The sequence below is a fragment of the Tinamus guttatus genome, unplaced genomic scaffold, assembly GCF_059628265.1.
Source record: "Tinamus guttatus ecotype Peru unplaced genomic scaffold, ASM5962826v1 Tinamus_guttatus_pri_ptg000287l, whole genome shotgun sequence".
Lineage (NCBI taxonomy): Eukaryota > Metazoa > Chordata > Aves > Tinamiformes > Tinamidae > Tinamus > Tinamus guttatus.
Window position 1 is genome coordinate 630,229 of NW_028288821.1, and position 11,914 is coordinate 642,142.

Consider the following 11,914-nt stretch of genomic DNA (forward strand, 5'->3'; position numbering starts at 1 on the left):
GTGGCATGTATGTCACTAGGTAAGATTTTTTTTTCTTTCTTTCTTGGCAGCTTTACCCAGTGTAATCGATGCTGTTTAATGACAGGATTGAAAACTAAGATGTGGTTAAAATTTTAACAATAACAAAAAGAAAGCTCTGACTTGGGGAAAATCATCTCAAGTTTGTGGATGGTGTCCCTTACAGTCTTATTTTTAGGAATCTTTTGCAGGACGAACAAGTAGGGCAGAATTATTACCTGGCTAGAGAGAAAAGATACACAGAACTGTAAGTAGAGAAATGCTTATTTACCTGGGTTAGATTCAAGTCAGCAGATCACTGCTTTCATGTGGCAGTGTATTTTGGTTTATTGTTGGGAATAAGGGGAAAAAAAAGTAACATCCCATTCTGCAGTTGGCAAAGTTGCAGAGAGGACCCCATTGCAAGCCAGTGGCTTACATCTCATGTAGCTTGAAATAAAGGAATTGCTCACACATTCATGATCAATACAATTACCACTACTTTACATGAATTAAGTAATTTGTATGGTATTGCTGTTTGGGGCATTTGTATCCCTATTCAGAGCACTTTTTCAGTATTTCAGCCCCACTAATGGTAAAGGCAGGTGCATGCCAGTTACCCACAAAACCAAGGCAAAGCTCTATGGGGAGACTCTTTTATGTCCATCTAGATTTGAATTTGTAGTCCTTTTCCAATTACTGGGCTAATTGTTTAAGAGATTGTTAGACTAAAAAAGTTTTTAATCACTAATCTGTTTTTGAAAGGAACTTAAGGGCTCAAAACCTGAGCTACATACTTCTTAAATTAATTTTCTTCATGAATACTTCTTTCTCAATACAGATTTGTGAGTTAGAACACCCTACTGTGCTTGTTTCTTTGTCTTTTCTTCAAACACCTGGCCTATTATTCTCTTTTTTTTTCCCCAACAAAATTGCTCTTTCTTTGTAGACAAAGTTCTGATGATATTATGCCCCTGGAAATACAGAAATTTACCCAAAGACCTGTGTTATCAGAGCTGAACTTGAGGCAGAGAACAAGCAAAACAAACCTAACAATTTAGCCAAATGTGAGTGCTCCTTTAGAAATATTTGCCAGTGTTTCTTGGAGAGATACCAATATCCTGCAGAATCTTCAAACAAAGCTCCTCAAAATAATTGTGACATGGAGGATAAAGTCAAGAGGTCTAATTCTGAGGTTGAGCTCTTTTTCTATGTGGGCTAGAAGCTGGAGAAAGTCAAGGGGCGTGTGTGTATCTAGCTCTTCGGTGCTGCTTTAAAAATCTTCCCCTACACTTTCGAATTCAGGAAAACCAGACAAACCTGACAAAATAACCAGGTCTCCAGGCCTGCTTGGGTTGAAGCCTATGCTAAGAATCCTGTGGATGTCACCCAGAGAAGAATAGGTCTGCAACCTTGACTAAAAATACTTATTCAGATGAGAGGGATAGGGTCAAATTCTGCAGTCTTAATCCAGATCAGTGCAAGCCCTGCCTAAATCAGGACCAAGAGATTTAGTGCATAAAGCTAAATAAAATGTCTAGAAAGAATTGCAAAGTTTAGTGTGGAAAACTCCCTGCCAAAGGGTTGGTCTGTTTAGAATGTGGGATGTTGCTCGCTCCCTTGCATGGAGGGGAACAAGGAAAGTGTTTCTGCATGGTTCATAAGTTTTTACCCATGTGAAGCTATGAACCTAGGATGAAGGGTTTTACAGTTAAATGCGTTTTTAAGAAGCATTACAAAAATGCCACCCATTTCCCACTCAGGAAAACAAAGCAAAATAAGAAACAACCCCAAATCACATATAAAGCAACTTGGGGTATATGTCGGGGGGAGATGCTTTCTTTTCAGAACTCAAATACTTGCGTTTGCAGTTCTCCAGCAAGGGGAACTTGGCTAGCAGAAACCATCTCAGCTGTAAGCCAACAAGAATCTATCCACTGATAATAAGAATCTCTGCACCAGCTCCTTTAAGGCACCCCAACATCTCTATCATCATTTTAGTAACTGTGCCCATGATAACTTGTATTTAACCCTCTTTATTTAGATTTAAATAGGAGAAGGACATTTTTGACTAAGTAAACCTTCCTCCCATGGTGGGGTACTTTATTAAATAATAGTGATAATATGAAAACTTGCCGAGTTCAAACTTGGCACAGTTTTGGTTACAGACACACTTTGATTTCTAAGGTAAGTGTTGTCTCTGTATTTATTTTCATAATATCATTATCTCTCACAGCTGGCCTTTCTGTTCACATGAAGGAACAGAAATTTCTTGAAAGGATCCATTAAGGCAGAGAAAATAAAAACAGTTTACAGAAAATCTCTCTCTGCATTTCAAACTAATACAGGATAACACATCAGCAAGTTGTGTTCTCTACATGCACCCATTGGGAGATGCTAATGATGGTAGACACCATCCTCTACCCAAATGGTTTAGAAAGGGCAGATTTTATTTAATCCATAATATAATAGATTGGGCAATGAAGTTACTTTTGCGATGCTTTCTCATATCAGGTAGGAAATGATAGCTTGAAGCCATAGAGCCGTGCCTGAGTGTACACCAAAAGCAAGACAGTATGCACCTCAATGACAACTTTAATAGAAGAAGAGACTGCTGGTTGGGGTGGCAGGAGCACCTGCTTGGTAGTTGTCACAGTAAGAGGAAAGTACCTTGGAGAAATGGTGCCTTCTAAGGGACACCTGGAAAGAGCAAGTCAATTTGGCAGGTATTTAAGTGGGATCCCTCCCTGTATGCATGGGTGGCAAATCTTGATGAATGTCTTCAGTTAATTACTGGACGTATATTAATGCATGTTAATTACTGTCCCTGAAATGATTCCTGAGTGTCTGTAGCTGAGGGAAAGGCTCCAGTTATTGAATGAGCATTATCCCTGATGTAACTGCTGCAACGAAGGGAATTTTGGCTTACAGATTTGATTATTTGTGTGAAATCTCTGCCTCCCTGTAGTCAGAAATGATGTTTCTGGTGATTGCAAAGGACCTGCTGTTTCACCTGATGTATTGAAATTGCCATCGGTAGTTATTTTTTGTGTATTAACTTCTGGTAAATTTTCCTAGGAGTATAGCTTGGCAATACTGTTACTGCAAAGATTCTTTCTGAATGGCTTTTAGACAGGGTCAGCATCAAGACATGTTGTTGCTGCTTCTATGAAATAGTGCCATGGACTGCTTCCCTGCAGAACCCCCTCACATGTCTCCCACTGCCTGACTCGCAGAGCTAATGTTACCAACTTTGATTTTCCTCACAGTAAAATGCCACGACTTTTTACCTGCACCAGCAAGAATGTCTGAAACAGAAATAGTTCTGGTCATGGAGTAGGTTATGATTCAAAAGCAGTCTAAAGAGTTAATAGTTGGGAAGAATTATTTACTTGTCCAGCAAACTCCTCCTATGTCATGGACCTAGGTTTACAAGTGAGATCCCAGATATCTACAGAAGCAGCAATTAAAGTTCTGGACTTTTGTGCTCAAAACTCCTAACAAACTTGAAAACATCTGTGTAATCTCAAGAGTAGGCCTAGAGTTAGTTACGTGCATGGGAGCACAGGCAAACTGCAGAAGTTCTAGAATACACAAAACTTCCTCTGTATTGAATTTAGTGCATAGGAATAATCTTGAGGGACTCTCTCACCATCAATAAATGAGCTCTGTGATGTTCAGTTAGCCCACAAAAGCACAGCCTCCTTGGAGGGCTGCTAGGGATGTGGTAAATCTTCAGGTAAAGTCAAATGTTGGCCTTTCGATTGTGATTGCTAACAACAGAATTAGCATTTCCATAACTATTTGCATAGTGCTCTGCTTGTTTAATCAGCCCTCACAACAGCCCTGTGAGGTAGGCAAGTGAGCTGTAAGAGAAGAATAGTGATACTTACCCTCACTTAAGACCAGAGGATCAGATATGTGGGCAGGATAGTTCTTATTCCCATCTCACTGATAGGTAAGTACAGAAAATGACTCGTCCAAGGCCAGAAGGGGAGATCAGGATTTTTATGAATTTTGCTCACTAGGGGGTCAGTTCTTGCTCTTTTCAACAGCACCCAAAGAATTTAATATTTTACATTTAATTTCACTTGAATTTTGAATCTACTCAAGGCATGAATAATCTGGAATGTACAAGTGATCTGTTAGCTTCCTGGTCTTGTGTTATGTGCTACTAATCATGCTAAAAGTATTCAACAACCTCCTATATCCAGCTATTAGCTATTTACTATAGCTTATATACTTATATAAGCTTATATAGCTTATATATATGTGTATATAGTTTATATACACATATAGAAGACTAAACACAATTTACTGCACCTATTTTCACAGGACACAATTTTCATGTACAACTGTTGAACTTTCTTAAAATTATTAAAACATCGCCACCGTTAACAGAAAGCAAACTTGTTTATTTTTCAGTTTGAAACAAGATACTTTATACAAACCTAGTTCTGAATCAAAAATCTATGCTGAAAATAGTCCACATCTCGTTCTTGCTAAGTTTGTCTAAAATGCGAGATTTCACTAGCATTTTTACTTCAACATGAAGCATGACCTCCAAGTTAGAAACATACTGTATATTTATTGTCATGTTTAAAGTACTGCAGCTAGGCGTTCCTCCTGAGGAATGAGTTAGGGATTCCTACAAAGAATTCTGTATCTTTGGACTAGCACCCAGTGCCCTGTGGGGATTTCAGTGCCTCAGTTTTGCATTAGTTGGGTTTATGAAGAAGAGACAGTTCCTGTTCGTATTTCTGTAGTGTCAGAACTACACTGCCTCTAGAAATGAGAGTCAATTTGCTACACAATTCCATGTTATAATGAGGGAAGCCTATTTTAGTAGGGTTATTTCCTTTCAGTCCATTTCTGAAAATGGAGGAACTACAACTTGAATATGTGCATCTCTAACAGGAGCTACTTGCTGAAGAAAGCCCTCTCCCCTCAGTGGCTGTGTCTGTGGGAGAGCTCCTAACAAAGTTCTTTGTTAGTGTTTGTGAGAGTGGAGATGAGGTTTAATTGAGGGATTTGTGCTGAATGTTCTTTCGCTTTGAGTCTTAGTGTTGCAATGCTCGAAGTTTTCCTTTCAACTGCTGCTGGATCAGTGAAGGCAGTGAGAGCAGGGTCTGACGGGGGTCCAGGAGCTTTCATTAGTACTGAAGCTGTTGTCATGAGAGGATTTAAAGCATTCAGAAACCTGTGTTTGAAAAAAGTCAATATTATCCAAACTAAAATTGTTTTGGAGAACAAGTTCTCATTAATCAAATCACAGGACTTGAAGTAGTGGAAAATAATTTGCTAAAATTTCCAGTTTCTTCCAATTGCACTTTTTTGTTTCCAGGATATATTTTATTTTTGTTTCATAGTACAGTGCTTTGCTCTTAAAAATCACATTCAGTTAAAATAAAGGCATGCAGATACCGAGAACAGCAAACATTTCCTTAACTCCTAATGCTATGTTTTATCTGAACAAACCCTGAAATGCTGTAAATCAGTCTGTACTATGAAAACAGTACATCACCTCATAAAAAGAGCAATCTTTTATGTCTGTTTGTGTAGCCAATTTGTCTGACAAGTTGTTCTGTGTGAAAAGCAGCGTAAGTCAGTGTGGCAGAAAAATCCACCTGTTCATGCAGAACTACACACAATATAAGGTATAATTTCAGTAGGAAGACGGCATTATCCTAACATATATAAAGGAAAAAAAAAAAACCTCTACACATACATCCTTGTCTCTCTTTTATGGGGTGCACTAAAACAGCAGCAGTGCTCTGATCATTAATTTCAGGTTGCTGGGCAAGAAAGCCCAGGAAACAGTTTCAGTTGAAACAAACTGCTGGTGTTCTAGTGTGTGACCCCAGAGAAAGGGATGAAGGGTAGCTCTGGGTTTGCTCTAAGCACAGAGGGCACCCCACCTGCAGAGAGCCAGGCTGGCTACACTGCTCTTAGCGGCAAGTAAGGATCAGGAAAATCTTTTGGCTTTCTGTGCAAGACTGACAAAGCTAATCTCCTAGTGTGACCTCTAGGAAGAAATGTTTAATACCTTCACTCTGGCAAATCACCTAGAATCCAGAGCTGTCTGCAGTCCCATCTTTACTGTGTGCAAACTGCATCCATCTACAAAATAAGGATGCAGCTGCAGCCTACAGATTAGATTAGAGCAGTCCATTATCAAGACCAACACTTCACAAGTAAGCATAACCATTGTTCAAATGGTAATTACATATAGCATTTTTAATGCTTAATTTAAAGCTAAATTCTGCTAGCTATCCCGTACAGGAACTAACTCCATTTAACTAAATTTATTTTTTACAAGAGTGTATTTAATGAGAATATATGCAAATATCAAACTAATACAAATAATATTTCTGAATGTTTTTCAGGTTTAGGAAAGAAAGCATTTGATACTACCTTCCAAAATGTGGGCTTAAAATGGGATTTCTGAAGAGAGAAGTCCAGGTAAGACTACCAAGGCCGAAAGTCCCCAGGGTTGAAGGACTAAGGGCTGGAGACATGGATGGCACAGCCAGTGTTGAAAGAGGCATTGACCTCCATGTGTGGTCTAGGAGGGGAGAAGGACTCAGTGGAACATCCAAAAATAGACCGAGTGGGTGTGTTAAGGAGATTCCTGGAACAGTCCCCAGAATTTCATTTTTTTCACGTTTCCTCCACTTTGCCCTTCTGTTTTGGAACCAGACCTTCAATGAGAAAATACAAAGGCATTAGCTGAACGTACTCTGCAGTTTGTCCTACTAGCTGCTGCAGGTAGTGATACAGACAGCAAAATAGTAACTGTTAAGAGGGGGAGAAAAAAAAAAAAAACACCTTAAATGTACATTCATAAAATCCTTAGTCCACTTATTAACAAATAATCAAATGACTGTTCCCTGTTACTTATTTACTTTCCGGTGTTTAAATAATACCAAATGTAGAATGGTTTGGATGGAAACCCTCCACCAACAGGGTGCTGACAACCCAATCCAGGAGGCTGGGATGTGCCATAACCTTGCTGCCCTGAGTCTGATGTTCCTGCACCTATCAATGACACTTATTCTTTTAAAGTAGTTCCTCTGAGGTTCTCGGGCCCCAGCTGAGGAATCACTTACTTTAGTCCTGTATTGCGTATGTTCTAGTGCCTTTACCCGTATGAATTGCTGTTCCCCTGGAGTGCCAGGGAGATGACGTGGATTATGTGTTGGGTATATAACACAGAGCTGGGTGCACTGTACAGGGGCGACGCTCTTGGAAGACAAGTCAGAGAGCACAAAAGCTTTGAAGTTGGTACTTGGACTCATGAGTACCTGACTGTTTTTTTGGCTACTTGTCAAGCAAACACAGAGTTGAGTCAAATGTCCTGCAAAGGAGTATTTAAATCAGCAAAACACCAGACAGCTATACCTGTGTGAGAGTGAAGGCAGCATCCTGAGTCTGTATTGGCCCATGCCTAGGGGCTGGTAAGAAAAATGAGCTCAGTTTCTGGGAATCGTGTGACTTGAAATGACACCTAACCATTAATCCCAAATATTTGCAAGTGGAGTTTAACTGAGATCTCAAAGAAAAGACACCGGTTCAGAGATGCTAGTGTTCTCCATTAGAATAAATGCCAATAGAGATACTTCTTATACTGTAGCCAGGTAGACAGCCTTTCCTAAAAAGGACAATACAGGTGCAAAGGCATTAACTAACTCATAAATCTTAGCATTATTCTTCAAATTTTTCTTTACAAAGAAGCTTAACATGAAATGTGTGCTTTTCTGTTTTTTTGTGCTAAAGTGAATCTGTTTGATCAGACTCATACTCTGACTGCAAAATGCTTTATTTAAATAAGGTTTTATGACCAAATTCATTTAGTATTCACTCAGAATTTTATATTTATCAAACTACATGGAATTGTCTCTGTAAATATCTTAACAACCATATTTAGAAAAAAGCCGCTTTCAGTTCATTACTGGTACAAATTTATTGGCATAAGTGATAGGGGATGCAGACATACCTCATACCTTACACTGATGTGACAAGCAGCTTTCCAAATTTAGTGCATATGTTACAGTAATTAACATTCAGATTAATCATTTTGAAGCTTTTGTTAAGCAGTTTTCTTTTGCTTTAAATAAAAGGCTTAAGTTGCCTTTGTTTTCAGAATAATTTGAAGTGCTGAATTAACCATAAGAGATACGGCTCTATTAGTCTTAAGAATCTTATAAGTGTAATAACAGTGGAGGAGGAAAAAAGCTTTAAAAAAATACATTAAGCATTCAGGAAAGAAGGCATGTTAAACTCTTGAGTTTCATTTGTACACTAATTATTATCCAAGTTACTTCTGTAATTACTAATATTGCACATACTGAACAAAAGGAATTTAAGTCTTTTTAAATGAAAAACAATAATCCAAAAAGAGATAGCTTTCTTACTGTCTTTTTTTAATTAAAAAATGTATCCTATTTAATTGTAGTGAGTGTCATAAATATGGTTATAACAAGTTTCTGCTGTAGCTTTAGTGGGTCACTATCAGAAAAGAAAAGAAAAAAAAAAAAAAACAGAAGGATTCCATTAGATTAAGCTAATATTTTGCTACTGATGCAGTTTATTGCACTGAGTTGGCCATGTAATGTTTGACTCTTCACATTAAGAAAACAAAACATTCCTTTAATAACCCTTTTTTAATTTTCCTCTAGACCAACAATATGAATCAGGAGAAACAGAATGGCAACAATAGATGCAAATACTGAAGAGACTCTCGTGATGGATTTGGGTTATGAAAAGATTTTGCAGGCTTTCCTAAGGAAAGGAAGAAGAGAGATCGCTGCTGCTTTGCTGCTAAGTTGTCTCCTGTCTACCACAGGACGAAAATGGGGACAGAGCCACTCCAGGAAGCAAGCTGACTGAAAGCCAACTCTGTGCTGACCGGGTGCTCCTGTCCAGAAGCCTCATGGCAAGAGTTCACAAAGAATATTGGAGGAAGAAGGCACAGTTCTCTGAGATTGCTCACATCTACCAGGGACAGCTCTGATATTTTTCACATTAATTCCTCGTCGCCTCCATCAGACCTGAATGTTTCTATCTCTTCCAGATAAGTCCCTAAGAGAGGAGTTCCTCCTTGCCATTTACTACTATTTTTCTATTTCTTCACAGGACAAACTGAATGAGTCACCCGTGAGGGGAACGAGCCAGGTAGCAGGTAAGCAAAAAGATTTCAGCCATATCCTCTCTAATGGTAGATGCAATAGTTGGTTGCCAGATATTGGAGTATTTCATTGACTACAAGTTTTAGTGATTGCTGGGGGCAAGGAGAGGAAAGAGCACATATTTCCTTTAAGTCCATAAAACAGATATGAAAGTACATCCAGCTATAGTAAGATGAGTAGATTATGGAGCACTGGAAGTAATGTTCATACTTACAAGGGCCTTTTCTGAAGATGATGCATGTTAAAACAAAATAGGTAAAGCAACTGACAGCCTTAGACTGCAGCTAGCATGAGTGGATCCAGTGACTGAGATAATGACAACTTGTATGGCAGGGCTCTGGCACTGACAGTAACAAAACTGTGCAGGAGGAAAGAGGACTGACACACTGAGCAGCTGCACCCCAGCTCTCCAGCTTCCACAAGCATGTAAATGCCCAGAGTTGTGCTGGAAAAGTCATTCAGCCAACATCTGACATCCAGTGCAAGCCAAGTTTTGTAAAAGGCTGATGTCAAGCTTGCAAAACTTTCAAAGTCGTCATACCCCACTCTGAAACAACTTTTTTTTTTTAAGCTAGTGTTTTCTATAGAAAGGAACTTTTACCTTATACTACTTTTTAAGAGGTTAACTATGAATGTGAAGAGTCTGAAAAGAGCTACAAGGGTTATTCCAAATTTAATTCCGCTCTTAAAACTGCCGACTGTTAGATGAATGAATTGTCTATCTGTATGCGTCATGTTCTGTAGGAGATGCCATTGTTACAGTTTGGCTAAATCGCACAATTCCCTGGGACAGTTTCTTACTGTCATCTGAGCGTCAATTTATTCACTTTATTTACTTTATTCACTTGAAAGTGTAGCTGCTTTTTGAGTTAAGTTAGAGGAGAGCGGTGTACGCTGCTCTGAACAACTGTGTAAATTCTTCAATTTTAGGTGCCTCACAAAACTGCTCACTGGTTCATAGCATGTTGCAAAAAGCTCTATTTTTTGTTATTATCTCAAAGCATTGGAAACAGCACCTGCCTTTAGCCCCGTGAAGACGGCAGCAGCCGGGCACCTGAACTGTGCTCCAGGAACCCTCCCGAGAAGCGGCTGCTTCTCCTGCCTCCAGGTAACCTGCCCCTTGCTGCTGCCTTTAACACGAAGTGGAAGCAGCCGCTAAACCCAAACCCCGCTCCGCAGCCGCGTCGTGCCCCGTCCCGTGTTAGCGTGGCGGGGGGGAGTTCCCCCTGGGCCGTTAACGGCCCCAACGGCCGCGGCGGCGCCCAACGGCCGCGGCCCCTCGCTCACCTGCACGCGGGCTTCCGTGAGGTCCAGGCGCACGGCGAGCTCCTCCCTGCGGGGCAGCGCACACCGTTAGCCGCGGGGCAGCGCGCACCGCCAGCCGCGGAGCAGCGCCCGCCTCGGCGCGGCCCTTCGCGGCGGCAGGACGCCCCCTCCCGCCGGCGGGCGCGCCGCTACCTGGTGAACACGTCGGGGTAGTGGCACTTGCGGAAGGCGCGCTCCAGCTCCTCCAGCTGGAAGGTGCTGAACGTGGTGCGGTAGCGCCGCTGCTTCCTCTTCAGCGGCCCCGCTGCCTCGCCGCCCCCCGCCGCCGCGCCGGCCGCCAGCGGCTCCTGGGCGGGGGCGCGCGCTCGGGCGGGCCGCGGCGGCGCCGCGCGCTCCTCGCCTGAGGGGAGAGAAGCGGCCAGTTAGCGCGGCGCGGCCGCGGCGCCCCCCGCCCCGCGCCCCGGCGCCCCTCACCGTGCCGCCCCGTGCCGCCCAGGATGCTGTCGATGAAGTAGGAGGTGAGCAGGTGCAGCGCCGGCGGGGCGGCGGGGGGCGAGCCCTGCATGGCGGCGGGCGCGGGGCGCCGCTCCCTCCGCGTTTTATTGGCGCGGGCAGCGGCCGGCCCGGCGCCCCGGCGACATTAGCATTTCATTAGCGCGCTGGCGTCAAGCGGGGGTGGGACGCGGCGGGCCCTGCTCCCGCGCGGGGGCCGGGCCGGGCCCGCCGCGGCCTCCTCCGAGGCGCGGGAGGGGAGGCTGGGTCGGGCACCGGGACGGAGCCCTGCTCCTGGGAGCCCTCGGTGCTCTCCAGCCCGCTCGGGTTCCCCGGCCGCTGCTGGTACGGCAGCACTTCCCTCGCAGCAGCCGTGGAAGCGCTTTCCTGCACGCAGGCATCTCCGGCAGCTCTGTGGTCTTGTCGTGCTATAGGGCCAGCACCTGCCTGAAGTTAGGTGACAAGGTGACCTGGTCCTGCCATCCAGGTCTTGGTATTGGTTTCTGGGGAGTCTTTCAGAAAGTGCAACAAGGAGAGACTTAAAGGCGATAAATTCCTGCAAAAAGTCATTAAAAAATGAAGCCGGACAAATTTATATTAGAAATGAGACATATTTAAAATCTTTGCATTTAAAGCTGGTCTTTGAAACAATGTAGATAGTGAAAAGCTTGATTCTCCCTCCCTGGATGTCCTGCAGAGGGGCAGGTAAATGGTTTGTAGGTGGAAGTGTCCCCTTTCTGGAGCCCAGGCTGGCTTAGGGTGAGTGTGGCTCTTGCTTCCCTGGAATGGATCATGGAATCATGTAAGAGTGGTAAGTACGGAGGGGAGCGCAGGAAGGGAGAGGTCAGGTACTGAACTGCTGCATGGCTATATTTTTCAGCAGGCGTCACCATGCAAAAGTGGGGGTCGGAGGTCGTCTTTGGTTTCGGCATCTTTAAGGAGAACACAAGCCTCCCTGTAGCCTTTTGGAG

General features: G+C 42.8%; 1 protein-coding gene across 1 annotated transcript; it reads right to left on the minus strand.

Moving 5' to 3' along the window:
- Positions 1-4,295: 4,295 nt before the first annotated feature.
- Positions 4,296-11,016, minus strand: ESX1 (ESX homeobox 1). The gene is made up of 5 exons (XM_088527641.1): positions 10,926-11,016; positions 10,644-10,851; positions 10,473-10,518; positions 6,412-6,698; positions 4,296-5,197 (listed from the first exon to the last, which is right to left on the minus strand). Exons 1-5 carry the CDS (start codon positions 11,014-11,016, stop codon positions 4,972-4,974), a joined length of 858 nt encoding a protein of 285 aa, XP_088383767.1. The 3' UTR covers positions 4,296-4,971.
- Positions 11,017-11,914: the final 898 nt, after the last annotated feature.

Bases quoted from the DNA above. Each gene is read 5' to 3' on its own strand.
- ESX1 (XM_088527641.1), bottom strand. From the start codon at position 11,016: ATGCAGGGCTCGCCCCCCGCCGCCCCGCCGGCGCTGCACCTGCTCACC. The intron at 10,852-10,925 runs GTGAGGGGCGCC...CTCTCCCCTCAG, and splicing joins GGGCGGCACGGGGCGGCACG to GCGAGGAGCGCGCGGCGCCG. The intron at 5,198-6,411 runs GTAGTATCAAAT...TTTCAAACACAG, and splicing joins TTAAGCCCACATTTTGGAAG to GTTTCTGAATGCTTTAAATC.